This window comes from Hypanus sabinus, chromosome 11 (genome assembly GCF_030144855.1).
Source record: "Hypanus sabinus isolate sHypSab1 chromosome 11, sHypSab1.hap1, whole genome shotgun sequence".
NCBI lineage: Eukaryota > Metazoa > Chordata > Chondrichthyes > Myliobatiformes > Dasyatidae > Hypanus > Hypanus sabinus.
The window spans coordinates 14,414,588-14,432,015 of NC_082716.1; the positions used below are offsets into that span (position 1 = coordinate 14,414,588).

Below are 17,428 nucleotides of genomic sequence, written 5' to 3' on the forward strand. Positions count from 1 at the left end.
CTAACCACAGAGTCAACATGCACAGCAGCTTTGAGTGTCCTTTGGACTCGGACCCCAAGATCCTTCTGATCCTTCACACTGCCAAGAGTCTTACCATTAATACTATATTCTGCCATCATATTTGACCTACCAAAATGAACCACTTCACACTTATCTGTGTTGAACAACATCTCCCACTTCTCAGCCCAGTTTTGCATCCTATCAGTGTCCCATTGTAACCTCTGACAGCCCTGCACACTATCCAAAACACCCCCAACGTTTGTGTCATCAGCAAAATTACTAACCTATCCCTTCACTTCCTCATCCAGGTAACTTATAAAAGTCACAAAGAGTAAGGGTCCCAGAACAGATCCCTGAGACACACCACTGGTGACTGACCTCCATGCAAAATATGACCTGTCTACAACCACTCTTTGCCTTTTGAGGGCAAGCCAGTTCTGGATCCACAAAGCAATGTCCCCTTGGATCCCATGCCTCCTTACTTTCTCAGTAAGCCTTGTATGGAGTACCTTGTCAAATGCCTTGCTGAAATCCGTATGCACTACATCTACTGCTCTACCTTCATCAGTGTGTTTAGTTACCTCCTCAAAAAATTCAATCAGGCTCATAAGGCACGGCCTGCCTTTCACAAAGCCATACTAACTATTCCTAATCATATTATATGTCTTGAAATGTTCATAAATCCAGCCTCTGCGGATCTTCTACATTAACTTACCAAGAACTGGTCTATAATTTCCTGGGCTATCTTTACTCCCTTTCTTGAATAATGGAAGAAGATCCACAGCCCTCCAATCCTCTGGAACCTCTCCCATCCCCATTGGTGACAGAAAGATCATTGCCAGAGAATCAGCAATCTCCTCCCTTGCCTCTCACTGTAGCCTGGGGTACATCTCATCTGGTCCCGGTGACTTAACTAACTTCACACACAACGTGCTGGTGGAACGCAGCAGGCCAGGCAGCATCTATAGGAAGAAGTACAGTTGATGTTTCTGGCCAGGACCCTTCGTCAGGACTAACTGAAAGAACAGATATTAAGAGATTTGAAAGTGGTAGGGGGAGGGGGAGATCCTAAATGTTAGGTGAAGACAGGAGGGGGTGGGATGAAGCTAAGAGCTGGAAAGTTGATTGGCAAAAGAGATGCTTAGTTGGAGAAGGGAAAGGATCATGGGATGGGAGGCCTAGGGAGAAAGAAAGGGGGAGGGGAGCACCAGAGGGAGATGGAAAGCAGGAGTGATTGTGAGAAAGATAGAGAGAGAAAAAGAAAGAGAGAAAAAGGAAAAATAATGAATGAATGAATGATGGGGTTAGAAGGGGAGGAGGGACATTAACAGAAGTTAGAGAAATCAATGTTCATGCCATCAGGTTGGAGGCTAGCCAGACGGAATATAAGGTGTTGTTCCTCCAAGCTGAGTGTGGCTTTCTGACAATTATCCTGCATGTATGACTTTGCATGACATGATGTTGCAGGAAATCCTGGTGATATTGATACATTTCTGTGATATTCCATGTTTCGTAAGTTTCAACAGGGTGTTGCAGAACAAAGTGTATAAGATGTTTACTGAAACTTTAGGGTCTACCTTTAATGTCTCTGGTGATCCACTGTCAGGGCCATCTGCTTTTCTAGACTTTAACTCTTGATTCCCTGTATGATTTCCTTCATTGATAGCTTGGCACAGTTGGCATCTAAGTCTGCTGGTGCTTCTGGAATTAAAGAAGGTTCTGGAGGGCAGAATGAGGCCATTTGGGCCATTGAGTCTGTTCAGCTAATTAATCATGGTGGCTTGAATTTTCCTTTAACCTGTCTTCTCCCTAAAACCTATGATACTCTTAGAGATGAAGAAAATATATACAGTTAGAGCTGTTCGTCTTCTTTAGTATGAGATATCCATTTTTATCCTTCACTTGGGTGTTGATCTGGTTGAAGTTGCCAGCTAGTTCCTTGGTTGTATTGTACAGTTCCTTCATTTTACTATTTGATGAGGATTGTTCTGCTTGAAATTTAAAGATGTTCATGTACTCTCTCTTGTCCATCTCAATGTTTCAGAGAAATGTAGAAATCTACAGAATGTAATGTTATGCTGACCATGTAAGCTACTCTGGAAACTGCCCAGAATTTCCCGATTATTCTAAGCTCCATGTACCTACCTAAGAGTCTCTTAAAAGACCCTATTGTATCTATCTCTACCACCCAGTGGCGGTGCATTCCACACATCCACTGCCCTGTGTGAAAAACTTGCTCTGATATCCCCCTTGTACCTACTTCCAAGCACCTTAAAACTATGCCCGCTCGTATTTGCCATTTCAGCCCTGGGAAAAAGCCTCTGACTATCCATATGATCAATATTATCCATATTATCATCTTATACACCTCTATCAGGTCATGTCCTACCCTCCATTGCTCCAAGGAGAAAAGGCCAAGTTCACTCAGCTTATTCTGATAAGGTACGCCCTATGCAGGCAACATCCTTGCAAATCTCCTCTGCACTCTATAGTATCCACATCCTTCCTTAGTGAGATGACCAGAACTGAACACAGTACTCCAAGTGGGGTCTGACCAGGGTCCTATATAACTGCAACATCACCTCCCGACACATGAACTCAATCCCACGGTTGATGAAGGCCAAGACACCATATGTCTTCTTAACAACACTGTCAACCTGCACATCAGCTTTGAGTGTCCTATGGACATGGACCCCAAGATCTGATTTGTCCTCCACACTGCCAACAGTCTTACCATTAACATTATATTCTGTCTTCAAATGCAACCTAACAAAATGAACCACTTCACACTTATCTGGGTTGAACTCCATCTGCCACTTCTCAGCCCAGTTCTGCTTGCTATCAATGATGCGCTGTAATCTCTGACAACACTCCAGATTATCCAATACACTCCCAACCTTTGTGTCATCAACAAACTTACTATCCCACCCTTCTACTTCCTCATCCAGGTCAGTTACAAAAATCACAAAGAGGAGAGGTGCCAGAACACATTCCTGGGGATCACCACTGGTTACCGACCTCCTTGCCGAATATGAATCATCTACAGCCACCCTTTGCCTTCCTTGCTTCTCCTCATTTCCTTGGGAACTCTGTTATGCTCTTTCTGTGCCTCTGCTTTCTCATTCCTTGTTCTGCTTCTATTGTATTTTTCTTCTGGTGTTCCCACTTACTGATTGTTTCCCACATTTCTTGTGTAGTCTACTCCTTGAGCTCAAATGTCCCTTTTCCTCAGAACTTCTTTGCAAGCTTCATTTAGTGCCTTTTGACAGCACTCCATTCATCTTCGATATCAAGGTCTTCAAGTGCCTGGAACCTGTTGCAAAGTGTGAGGGCAAATCTCTGAGCAATTTCCTTGTCTTTCAAGTAGCTCTCATTGTACTCCTGTCGCTGATTGGATGGTGCATCGTATTTTTTTTTTAGCTTCATCGGTACTTTGGTGATCAGAAGATGGTATCTGATTCAGCATCTCCTCTATGTTTCACTCTTATATCATAGAGTGATTTTTGAAACAACTTTGAGATGCATACATGGTTGATTTGGTTCTCTGTTACCTTGTTAGGTGACATCCATGTTGCCTTGTGTCTTTAGTTGTGTAGGAATAAGCTTCTTTCAATAATTAGCTTAAAGATAGCACAAGTTTCAGCCAATTGTTCTCCATTTTCATTCATTTCTCCAAGACTGTGTTTTCACATTACATGTTCATATCCTGCATTATCCTTGCATATTTTGGCATTAAAACCTCCCATGACCATGGTCAGGTCTTTTTTCCTTCCCTATGCTGATGACTCCACTGACAGAACTGTAGAACTCGTCTTTGTCTTCTTCATTAGCGTTGTTTGTTGGTACACAACATTGGATAACTTGAGTTGTTATCTTCTAATGCTTGGTTTTCTACCTAGCAGTGATGATTCTGGAATGGATGGCTTCTCGTTCCATTATTGTTCTACATGCTTCTGGCATCATCATGAAGGCTACACCCTCTCAATGTAGTGCATCATTGCTCTGATGGCCTGAGTAGATGAAATTTATCCTGTTAGTCAAGTCTCTGCAGATGACCTCCATTTTGTCCCACTCAGTCCTAGAATTGCCAGTTTGTCTGTTTTCATCTCAATTGCTATGATGGTGGATTTTCCTGTCTTGTACATGATTCTCGCGTTACAGGTACTTTGATGATAAAAGAATTGCTGGCTGTGCTGAGTCCTATTGACTTTCCCTGTGCAGTATCATGTGCTCACTCGATGTTGAGCCTCTTCTCACAAAAGTTGATGGTACAGTATGGTTGGAGTTCATCAATGTTTCTGTAATCCAATTTATCCACCGTACAGGGGATTGTCCTGTACAGCTTCACCAGAGCCCTGTCGTCCAGCCTTAACATGTTCCCCCCTCTCACAGCAGGGTCATAAGGTTAGACTTTGAGAGGTCGTTGGGAATGTGAAGAAGATAAAATAGGATTTGAGGTTAGTGTAAAATGGTTGCTTGATGGTTGGTTCATATTTGATGGATCAAAGATGCTGTTTCTGAGCTGTATCACTTTGTAATTCTTTCATGTGATATTGCTCTTCCAACATGATGTATTCTTGGCATCATTACCAGCAATTACCATTCTGACATTGCAAACTGACAAGAGTAGTGGTAGGAAATGGGCCTGGATTTAGCAGAATGCTGGTTAATATATTAAGGTTTCTGAACTACATTTATTTGCATTAAATTCTCTTCAAAACCATGACATCAGAACGTCCTGTTGATACAGAGACAAGTAGGAATTTCTTTAGCCAGAGGGGGGTGGATCAGTGGAATTTGTTATCACAGATGTATGTGAAGGCCAAGTTATTAGGTACACTTAAAACAGGGGTTGATAGATTCTTGATTACCAAAGGCATCAAAAGTTACGGGGAGAGGATAAGAGAATAGGGTTGAGAGGGATAATAAATCAGCCATAATGGAATAAGGGAATAGACTTGATGGGCCCAATGGCCTAATTCTGCTCCTCTGTCTTATGATCTTATAGTATCTTTACAGCACTGAAGATAATGACTCACTACAACTTTCTCAATGCTGCCAATCACAGAGATAATCAGTCACACCACGTATCCAGTATTTATGACTTTACATGTCACTGAGAAGTTACTCCTGCCTTTGGTTATCATAGAACTAACCATAATCATTTTCCAGGATGGAACTTGGACTTACAGTATCAGGAATCCCGGAAATAAGCAACAATTAACAGTTACAGTAACATCCCGAGCAATGGATGAGAAAGTTCACCCTGTCACAGTCAACACAAAAATCACCAGAAAGAATCTCACTAGTCCAGTGCTTATTTATGTGGAAGTCTCCCAAGGATTTTTACCAGTCTTATCTGCGAGAGTGATAGTCATTGTTGAAGCACCCACGGGTCCTACAAAAGAAATGGAGCTTTTAGATAATGGTTCAGGTAAGTCATATAAAATTCTCTTTGAGAAGTAGAATTTCTCACGTGTACATCATAAACATGTAAAATAAATTTGGTATTGGACTTGACCGATGATGAATATTTAAGATAGCCATCGGGCTTCTTTACTGTATGTGTTCAGTGGATGAGTTGGAACAGAGCAATTAATGAAAAAATTGCCATTCTTGAATGTTGCCTTAGAAGTATCTCACATTTGTCAGCATACACAGCAATGAAAATATTTAAAATTTGAAGTTTGTTCTTGACCTGATCATTTACTGAGGACATCATTATTGACGACCAATGAGATGAGATTAGGAAACTTCTATAGGCAGCTTTTAAACAAATTGTATTATTAGTGTTGTATTCTCTCCTCAGCTGAAAATCATTGACCTTTACTTACTTTTAGGTGCTGATATTGTCAGCAATGATGGGGTTTACTCTAAGTATTTCCTGCCAGCTACTGAAAATGGAAGGTACAACTTCAAGGTGCAGGTAAAGGGAAAGGAAGGGTCTACCACGAAGACAAACAGAACAGATGGGAATGCCATGTACATACCAGGATACACAGAAAATGGTAATAAATATTAGGCATTTCACAATAAGACAACACAGGTTTGTTTATCATTACAGTGTCAGAGAATCATTGAGCTGTACAGCATGCAAACAGGCCCTTTTAGCCCAACTTGTCCATGCTGACTGTGCTAGTGCCATTTGTCTTCATTAATTTACATCCATCTAAGCCTTCCCTGGTTTGTGATGTAATGTCAGGGTGAGCCATTGAATTGAATGCTTGCTTTGTGAACTGGTGCCCATTCCTCTGGCAATCTTGCCTGTGTTTGTCCAGTCATTCATCATCAGGAAGAACACAATCCCACAACTCCACCTGCATTCACTGTCTGTCTACAATGTGCTGCTGTGGATACTGTCTGGTGTGTCCAGATTTAGAAAGAACATTGAACATAGAACACTACAGTATTATAAAGGTCCATCGGGGTAAAACGTTGTACTAACCTTTCTATCTACTCTAAGGTCAATCTAACCCTTTCTTCCTACATAATGTTCCATTTTTCTATCATCCATGTGCCTATCTAACACTTCTTAAATGTCCCTAATGTATCTGCCTCTGTCAGCAGCCATGGGAGGGCTTTTCATGCATCTATCACTCTCTGTGTAAAGACCCTAACTCTGATAACTCCCCTGTACTTTCGTCTTATCGCCTTAAAATTATGCCCCTTTGTATTAGCTGTTTACATCCTGTGAAAAGGTCTCTGGCTATCCACTCATTCTATGCCTTTTATCATCTTGTAAACCTCTGTCAAGTCACCCCCTCATCCTCCTTCACTCCAAAACATTGGTTCCGACTGTACAACTCTGAAAATATGCAATTGGTCTAATTGAAATGAGTTGGAATTTGTAGGTAAGTGGAAAGGAGTGTGGTGTATAGAATATTCCAAGAATATTTGTGTAATTACTGGAGCCTTGTTTCCAATGCTGTCTATGAACTGTGTAAAACTGTAAAATGTGTTTTTAAAGTACACTAGTGTTTTTGTAGAATAATACCTGAAATTCCAGAAGGATGACAGGTTCCCTGTCCTGGAGGACAACACTGAGAAAGAAATGATTCTTGAGGATCTCACAACTTCATTGTTACTATTACTGGGACTCCTCTTTTGTTCCAAATGTATTAGTTTATCTTAAATTAAGTTCAACGGGATTTTAAAATACCTTCTGATCCATACTATGTTACATTCCCATCAGACAAGCAGTAACTCTGACAGAGCAGCATTCCCTTAGTCTGTGTCAACTTCAATCCTTGTGTCCAAGGGCCAAGTCTCTAGAGGAAATTTATGACCTTCAGGCAGGAATATGCCATGGATTGAATGAGAATAAGATAGCAGAGATGGAGAATGGAATTATGAAGCAATGGGGAGAAATAAAAATCGGGGGGATAAAATGAAAAAAAGTAGAAGAAATGCAGGGTAGGTAGACATGACGAGAATTAAATCTATCACAGACAGGGTTTATATGGCAGTAAAAGTGAGCTAATTTATCCTTGAACATATGAGCCCTACGAACCACCTTAAATTGTATCAAAGCGTGTCTGGCACACATTGTAGCAGTATTAACTAGTTGAAGAATTTTCTCGTGTTTCTCTGTACATAAAGTTATATGAGGTTCTCTTTCCCACTCACTTTTAATTTTATCAGAGGTACCTAAGTTTATTTTCATAATTAATTCATAAATAAATGCTATTAAACTCTTCTGATATGGATTTAAACTTTAAATTTTTTTTGTAACTTCAATCTGATGTGATATCAGAAAGGTAAGTAAAGTAGCGTTCAGAAAGCTTCTAATCTAAATATCTGAAAAAGTGTGATCTAGGCAAATTATATTTATTAGACAACTGTTGAAAAGACATAAAACAATCATCCATGAATAAATCATGAACACATGTTATTCCCTTTGTTTTCCATAAAATAAAAGCTTGATCAATTCTAGATGGTTGAAAGAAAAAAAATTAAATACAATAGAACTTGATGAGATAAATTTATTAATTCCAAAAAATTATGAAATTGAAACCATATTTGTATTGTACGTTTAATTATTGCATTTATCATTTCTTTTTTCAATTTAGTAATTGCAAAGGGAAGTGCAGCCCCTAAAATAGAAGCCAATGAAAACCCTGTACAGGCTCCCACTCGAGGTTCATCCACCGTGGACATTGAGTTTCATCCAACTCTTGTGTCCAAAACGTTAAATATCGAACATTAATTGCCCAATAATAAACTCTAAGATTCAGCAAAGCTAAACCACCTTCCTTTTTTGATTTCTGTAAAGGTTTCTTACTTAACCTGGGATTTCTATTCTGCCATATATAGGAAGAAATTTTAGAATCAATAATATCAAAAAAAGATTTCTGGATGAAAATTGATACCACCTGAAGTAGATACAGAAAATTAAGAACCTCCCTACCCCTATTTCTCTTGAGGGCAAGTCTCCAAATTTGAAATTTTAAAAAAAACTCATAGTCAGAATATTGCAAAAAGAATGCCAAACACATGCTAAGAAAAAAATATCAACCATTTGCAGACCATTTTAAAAGACAAGGTCTTAAAAAATGAAGCAGAATACAATCTTAATAATATTTCAAGAAAAAACAAATGATCACAAAGTCAGAGTCTTAATAATTTTCAAAAGCGAACAATTAAAATTAAAAGAAGTAAAGTAATAAAAGAAAAAGAAAAGAACTTTAACATAGAAACATTATGAACATCCATACGCCAAAACAAAGTACCAGAAGAATCAGCCCAAGGGCAAAGTTCTACGAACTTAAAATGTCCAAATCTATAAGCTAGTTATTAACTAATAAATCAGATGTATACAAAACTTAAAGGAACGGTAAACTTATTAGACATCTGAGCTCAAACAATGATCCTCAAGAAATTGTTGTGCTTTATCCATGGATTTAAACCATTTAAACGATTTATCAGGCAGAACATCCCTTAGACTAGCGGGGTATAGCAAAGCCAGTTGGAAATTCCTTTGATATAATTCCGACGTCACCAATTTAAAACACAATCTTTCTTGCATTACCTCAGGACAATAACCTTCAACCAGATGAAGCTTAAGACTTTGATGTTCAATAATTCCTTTCTGACAAGCAATTCGAATTAAGTGCTCCTTAGTGTTCACATAGTGAAATCGAAGAATCACAGGGCGCGGTTTTAACTCTTTCGACAGTTTGGGTCTCAGCGTCCGATGTGCAGTTGAGTACAGGAGAAGAAGGAAAAACCTCTGAGCCAAAGACCTCCATTAAGAATTGAGAAAAAAAAATTAGTAAGATCTCAGCTCTTAATGTCTTCACTGAGTCCCATTATTCACAAATTCTGTCTGTGACTGCAACTCTCCAAATCAATAATCTTGACTTTATACTACTCCAATGTATGAGTGGTCAAAGTGAATTTCTTTTCCAAAGAATTCATTCTGCAATCTCTGTTACTCAGCTTCAGTAAGCTCTGAATTTTGCTGTTACTGTTTTTCGTTTTCCTTTTCAAGAGCTGCCAGTCTACCTTCATTCTCCTTTAACATAAGGTATCAGAGAGAAAGTGTCAAATTAAGTATCATTCGGCTTGTGTACCTTCAACCTGCTATTCCTCAACAACAAGAACAACTTGAGGAGGAGGCTGTCTAAGTGTCCTTGCCCCTCACTCTGTTAGGAGGCAGTGAGGTTCTACTCTCCAATTCTCCCCCAATCAGAAACAAATAGGTGCCGGAGGCATCCATGGTTCAAACATAGTTCACTCCATATGGTTTGGACCCTGGAGAAGTGTATCTTTCACATATTCCTTCTCTTTGCCACTCTTTCATTGAGTGGAAGATACAAACCCTGAAAGTACATGCCAGCAGGCTCAAGACAGCTTCAACCCTACTGTTATAATAGTATAAAATGGTTACCTGATACAATAAACTGGGCTCTTGACCTCAAAGTCTACCTCACAATCTTGCGCCTTATTGTTCACCTGCACTGCTCTTTCTCTATTGCTGTTACAATCTACTCTATATTGATATTATTTTAATGCATGGTTTAATAAATTGATCTGCATGAACAAAGTTTTCATTGTAACTCAGCACATGTTTTCAAGAATAAACTAATTTCAATTTCAATTCTGGTTTCTTTCCTTCTAAATAGGTGTTATTCACTTAAATCCTCCAAAGCCTCCAGTTAGTAAAGAAGATTCTGTAGCTCAAATAGGAATCTTCAGCAGGGTGAAATCAGTAGGAGCACTTTCAATACCTCCAGGAGCACCTATCATCAACTTTCCACCGTGCAAAGTCACAGACCTTCATGCAACCATAGATAAAGACAAAATTGAGCTGCAGTGGACAGCACCAGGAGCAGACCTGGATCAAGGAGCAGGTAAATGTTCCTGCATTTTAATAACCTACATGGAATTTTTCTTTTCAGCAAAGAAGTGATCAGATAGTTGAGAAATCTGTTGCCCAGCTGAGATTTGACACAATGAAAACACATTCCCCAGGATGAAAGAACAAGAACAAATAAAGCAAGAAACACCAGTGAATGACTTCTTTAAAAAAAATTATTCAGGGATACAGCACAGTAACCGGCCATTCTGTCCCAATAAACCCACACTGCCCAATTACTCCCATGTGACAAATTAACTGCTAATTCATTATATGTCTTTGGAATGTGGGAGGAAATCAGAGAACCCAGAGGAAATAGGGAGAACATAGAAACTCCTCACAAATAGCAGTGGAATTGAACCCAGTTGTTGGAGCTGTAATAGCTTTCCAATGTCCACTATACTGCCATACTGCCCCTAAACGTAACAGAATTCCTTATTCTACAATCAAATGTCTTTATTTGAAAATGAAAGATTTGCAATAACCATCATATAACAGCTGACATTACAATATACCTCATTTTCTCTCCACACTTTCAAAGATATAAATGTAAACTGAATTTTTTTTAAATGTTTCCAAATCATGAATGGGATCTGCAGATCAATGACCTTCGGCTTGTTTGGGAAAGGGAAGCACTGATAGCCAGGAATGAGAGGGAAGTAGTCACCCCAAGGCTACAGAAAACAGACAAATAAATGACTGTCAGGAGAGGGAAGGGAGAATGTCAGATAGTGGAGAACATCCCTGTGGCAGGCTCTCTCAACAATAAGTAGTCCATTTTAAGTCCTGTGGGGGTGGCATGGATTCCACCTGTAGGAAGCAACAGCAGCTGTGTCTCTGCCACTGAGTCTGGCCCTGTGGCTCAGAAGGGTAGGGAACCTAAGAGGATGGCAATAGTAACAGGAGACTATAGTCAGGGGACAGATAGGTGATTCTGTGGACGCAAAAAAGAAACATGGATGGTAGTTTGCCTCTCAAGTGCCGGGATCTGCGATGTTTCTAAACATGTCCACAATATCCTGAAAAAGGAGACTGAGCAACCAGAGGTTGTGGTGCATATTGGTTCCAACAGGAAAAAGGGAGGAGGTCCTGAAAACAATACAGTGAGTTAGTAAGGAATCTGAGAAACAGGACCTCAAGGATAGTAATATCAGGATTGCTGCCTGGACCACGTGACAATGAGGATGGGAATAGAATGAGGTGGCAGATACAGGCATGGCTGAAGAATTGGAGATTCAGATTTCTGGATAATTGGGACCTCTTCTGGGGCAGAGGGGCCCTGTAAAAAAGGGATGGGTTGCACATGAGTGAATGAGTGGGAAGTTGGATGTTTGGGAAGCTTCTAAATTCCAACAAATGACAACTAAAAAGGAATTAGAAGGGAAAAGGTTAAATAGGAGGGCAAAGCAGCCAATACTATAAAGCAACTTACTCAAATGTATTTTCAGTTATATAAAGAGTAAAAGGGAGGTGAGAGTTGATATTTCCCAATAGAAATTGATGCTGGAGGGTAGTAATGGGGGACAGAGAAATTGCAGATGAGCTTAATAGGTACTTTGTATCTGTCTTCACTGTGGAAGACGCTAGCAGTGTGCCAGAGGTCCGTGAGTGTCAGGGTGCAGGAATGAGTGTCATTGCCACTACAAAGGAAAAAGTGAGAGGCAAAGTCAAAAGTTTTAAGGTGGGTAAGTCACCTGGGCCAGATGGACTACATCCTAGAGTCCAGAGATGTTGCAGAAGAAATAATGGATGCATTGGTCATGATCTTTCAAGAATCACTTGGTTCTGGCATGGTCCCAGAGGACTGGAAGATTGCAAATGTCACTCCACTCTTTAAGAAGAGAAGAAGACAAAAGAAATAATGGTCCAGATAGCCTAACATCAGTGGTCGGTAAAGTGTTGGAGTCTATTATGATGAGGTTTTGAGGTATTTGGAGACTATTGAGAAAATAAGTTAAAGTCATTTACATGGATTTTCAGAAGGTATTTGATAAGGTTCCACATACAAGGCTGCTTAACAAGATAAAATCCTGTACCCACGTTTTCTCTCCACACTTTCAATGAAATATGTGTAATCTGAAGAAAAATGTTTATCATTACCAAATCATGAACGGGATCTGCAGCTCGATGATCTTTGGCTTGTTTGGGAAACGGAAACAGTGATAGACATGAGCTACAGGGCCCCTCACTCCAAATCTAGAGGAGAAAGATAAACGAGTGGCTGTCAGGAAAGGAAAGGTCGAATGTCAAATATTGGATATCATCCAGTGGCCTTTCCCCTCAACAATAAGTACTCCATTTTAAGTACTGTTGATGGGGAACAATGTACCTGAGGGAAACAACAGTTGTGCCTCTGGGATGAAGTCTGACCTTCTAGTGCAGAACGGTAGGGAACTGAAGAGTATAGCAGCAGTAATCCTATTGTGGGGGTGTCCAGAACTAGAGGGTACAGCTTCAAAATTGAGGGACAACCTTTTAGAACAGAGGCAAGGAGGACTATTTTCAGCCAAAGAGTAGTAAATCTGTGGAATGCTCTGCCACAGATTGCGTTGGAGGCCAAGTCCATCCATATATTTAAGGCGGAAACTGATTGTTCCCTGTCAGTCAGGGCATCAAAGGATATGGCGAGAAGGCAGGTAGATGGGATTTAGTGGGATCCAGGATCAGCCTTGATGGAATGGTAGAGCAGACCCAGTGGGCTGAATGGTTCCTATTCTGCTCCTATGTCTTATAATCTCATGAGAATTAGATTCCTTGTGGTCAAACATTATTTCAGTAGTTAGAATTAAGAACATCTTGATCACATTTTAGTTTAAAAGATATTACATATTCACAATGAGATAGATTCCAGATGTGGAAATACAGGTTCTAAATGCTTGCCAACACCTGCTGTTCATACACACAGATTCAATGTGACAATTTTAGCTGCATATCTGTAGTGGTCTTCCTGGCAGGTTTTACCAATAGTTCCTGTCTCAAGCACAAGACAGTCTGCAGGTGATAGAAATCCAAAGAAGCACACACAGAACACTGGAGGAACTTAGCATGTTGGGCAGCATCTATGGAAATGAGTAAATAGTCGACTTTTCAGGCCAGGACCCTTTAAGACCCAGAAGGTGGGTCCTCCCACTTTCTCCAAACTCCAAAGCCTTTCCCTATTATACTTCCCCACCCTTCCTCTGCTATATTGACAACTGCATTGACACATACACTCATGCTGAGCTTGTCAATTTTATCAACTTTGTCTCTAACTTCAACTGTGCACTTAAATTTACACAATCCATCTCTGATCCCTCCCTCTCCTTTCTCAATCTTTATGTTTCCATCTCCAGAGCCAGACTGTCCACTGACATCTTTTATAAACCCTCTGATTCCCAAGGTTATCTGGATGAAACACTTCCCACCCTATCATCTGTAAAAATGCTATTTAATTTTCTCAGTTTCTTTGCCTCCGCCACATCTCTTCCCAGGGTGTGACTTTCGATTCCAGGACATCAGAGGTGTCCTCCTTCTTTAAAAAAACCCTCCCGCTAATATTAATACTGCCTTCTCCCATTTCTTTTCCATTTCCCTTACATCCACACTCACCCCATCTTCCCAATGCTACAATAGCCCTTAACTACCACCCCATCAGCCTCCACATCCAACATATTATCCTCCAAAGCTTCCTCCATCTCCAAAGGGATCCTAGCTCTAAACATATCTTTACCCTAACCCTCCCTCTCCCCCAACACTACACCTTCCGCAGGGTTCGTGCTTTCCACAATTCCCTTGTCAATTCATCCCTCCCAACTAATCCCCTTATCAATGCATCCCTCCCCACTAATCCCCTTGTCAATTCATCCCTCCCCACTAATCCCCTTGTCAATTCATCCCTCCCTACTAATCCCCTTGTCAATTCATCCCTCCCCAATAATCCCCTTGTCAATTCATCCCTCCCCAATAATCCCCTTGTCAATTCATCCCTCCCCACTAACCCCCTTGTCAATTCATCCCTCCCCAATAATCCCCTTGTCAATTCATCCCTCCCCACTAATCCCCTTGTCAATTCATCCCTCCCCACTAATCCCCTTGTCAATTCATCCCTCCCTACTAATCCCCTTGTCAATTCATCCCTCCCCACTAATCCCCTTCCAGTCACTATTCCTGCAAGCTGTCTAAGTGCTGCACCTGTCTATTCACCTGCTCCCTCACTTCCATTCATGGCCCCAAACAGTCCTTCCAGGTGAGGCAACACTTCAAACTGGGAAGCTGCTGATTTTGGCTATTGTGTCCGGTGCTCCTGATGAAGCCTCCTCTACACCGGTAAGACCTGTTGTAAATTGGGGGGCTGCTTTGGTGTGCACCTCCACACAGCATGCACCACAAACAGGACTTCCTGGTGACCAAACACTTTAAATCCCACTCACATTCCTGTCCTGATGTGTTGAGCAATGGCCTCCTCTTGACCAAGATGAAGCCGCCCAACAGGGTGGAGGAGCAACACATTTTATTTTGTCTGGGTAAGTCTCTAACCCGATAGCATGAATATGGATTTCTCCTTCCGGTGAACAAATCTCCCCCACATCTTCCTCTGTTCCCCCTCTGACCTTTAATTTCTTCTTGTCTTCCTATTAGTTCTCCTGGGCCTCCTTCTCCTTCCCTTTCTCCTATTCTTCACTATCCTCTGCTATCACATTCTTTCTTCTCTTGCTCTTGACCTTTCCCACCCAGCTGGATACACCTATCATGGTTCAGTTAGCCTCTTTCCTTTTCCTAACCGTTTGGTTCCGGCATCTTCTCCCTTCCTTCTCAGTTGTGAAGAAGGGTCTCAGCCCAAAACATGGACTCTTCCTTAGATGCTGCCTGACCTGTTGTACTCCTCCAGTACTTTGTGTGTGTAGCACCTGAGTCAGCACCTTTTTGTAATTGAAGTGCATTTAATGACCACGTTGTGAGTATTGAAGACCACAGCCAGTCAAAAACCACGGAAAAAAAGATATATGTCTTTCCCTGTTAGTTTCTGCCACACATCTTCACAGCTGTCACAGAGTGAAGCCTTTATTCACTCTAGTCCCAGTGGGGCACTGCAGTTCCAGCAATGTCTGGTACTGAAGATCACAAACTGACTCATTGTCTATGAACACAAGTGCACACTAACAGACACACAGTGGCCCAGAGAGTTAAGGCAGGTACAGATGACCTCTCTTTCTGCTGGAATTGTTACAGGCAGGGAATCCTCCCTGTGTTGTGGTGCAGCAGGTAGCCCATCACTTTACAGTGCAAGTGATCACTGATCAAGGTTCAGATCCCAATCCTGCCTTTAAGGATTGTGTATGTAATCCCTGTGACCATGTGGGTTTCTTCTGGCTGCTCCAGTTTCCTCCCACATTCCGAAGACATATGGTCAGGGTTAGGGAATTGTGAACATGTGATGTGATGACATTTACAGGCTACCCAGTACAATCCTCGCTGATTTGATTTGACACAAATGACACATTTACTGTATGTTTTGATATTTCAATACACGTGACAAATAAAGTTAATCTAGTCTGAATATATTGAACTGGAATAGAAATAATTGAACAGATAAGGTTTCAAAATTAAACTGCATTACATTGTTCTGATCTGTAATGACAACTTCACTTGAATGCAAAATATCCTAAGTTGCTTACCAGGACATTGAAACAAGAATTAAAAAGTTGCAGAATGATATCGAAGTAGGCAAATTAGTCACAAGTGGTTATGTATGCACGGAGAAACAATGACAACTGATTAAATGTTTTTACTAAGTCATGTTAGCCACTGCACATAGTGGGCAACTTCCAATGTGGGAGCAGCGAACTTGGCCCACCAAGATGGAAACATATGCACTCGAAAGCCCACACAAAAAGAGAGAACTTTCTGCACCCAGGAAGCCCAATTAATTTATCACACAACTGATCAGCTGCATAAGCGCTCACCACATTCTCACATCTATCCGATACCATTCAATATGTCAATGCAATCACTTACAGTATTTCCTTTCTTTATCAGCCTCCTACTATGAGATGAGAATGAGTGCGAAACTGCTGCAGCTACGGGACAGTTTCTCTGGAGCTGAACAGGTTAATGTGACAAGTTTGAAACCACAACCATTTGGCTCCAAGGAATCATTTACAATTGCCATTGGAAGTACAGAACTTAAAAACACAACCACATTTTATTTTGCTCTATGTGCTTATGATGAAAACAATCAGTCTTCCGAGATGTCCAATGTTGCCAGTGCTTCTTTCTTTGTGCCTTTGCCTGATGAACTGGTGTCCAATGTTGCCACTGCTTCTTTCTCTGTGCCTTTGCCTGATGAACTGGTGTCCAATGTTGCCACTGCTTCTTTCTCTGTGCCTTTGCCTGATGAACTGGTGTCCAATGTTGCCACTGCTTCTTTCTCTGTGCCTTTGCCTGATGAACTGGTGTCCAATGTTGCCACTGCTTCTTTCTCTGTGCCTTTGCCTGATGAATTGGAGGACAATAAAGTACGGTTTCTGCACAGTATATGGATTGCAGTAGTAGTGGCAGTAATTGTATGTTTGATTATTGGGATTATTTATTATATTGTGGAGAAGAAATACCAAAAGAGATTTCCAGTAGTGACAATAACATACAGACAATACAGCTGCTGAACTTTTACTTCATTCTGAGGTATTATTGTTGCAGATTAGATTGAAGATTTTCTGAGATATCTATAATCATCCCCAGACAAATGGAAGACCTTCTTTGGATATTGAGTCCAAATTTGTTGCCTAACCTCTTGCATTGATCAGATGCTTTAAATTGGAAACACTGCTTTTGGAGGAGGATGTGGTTTTCTACTGGGGTAGAATCTGTATCATTGTATAACCCTGCTATCGCTCTGTATCAATAAAAACAATATATAATTGGTAGCATTACTCTATTCATTTTCTGATACCTCCTTTTAGGAGTTCATAATGAAGGTTATTTTTTGGAGCTTGTTGAGTCTCTATAGAAGCTTCAGATACTTGTCTTATACATTGAATATTCCATCTTCATCACCATTAGCAGTAATCATTTATAATTAAGTGGAGCCACTTA

The 17,428-nt window shown here is 40.6% G+C and overlaps 1 protein-coding gene across 1 annotated transcript in view; it reads left to right on the forward strand.

Moving 5' to 3' along the window:
• Positions 1 to 17,225, forward strand: part of LOC132401710 (calcium-activated chloride channel regulator 1-like) — a 64,496-nt gene extending 47,271 nt beyond the window's left edge. The window contains exons 12-15 of the mRNA XM_059983817.1: positions 5,173 to 5,434; positions 5,841 to 6,008; positions 10,125 to 10,352; positions 16,373 to 17,225. Of these exons, the coding sequence (XP_059839800.1) occupies positions 5,173 to 5,434; positions 5,841 to 6,008; positions 10,125 to 10,352; positions 16,373 to 16,998 (1,284 nt within the window). The 3' untranslated portion in view covers positions 16,999 to 17,225. The remainder of the gene's footprint in view (positions 1 to 5,172; positions 5,435 to 5,840; positions 6,009 to 10,124; positions 10,353 to 16,372) is intronic.
• Positions 17,226 to 17,428: the final 203 nt, after the last annotated feature.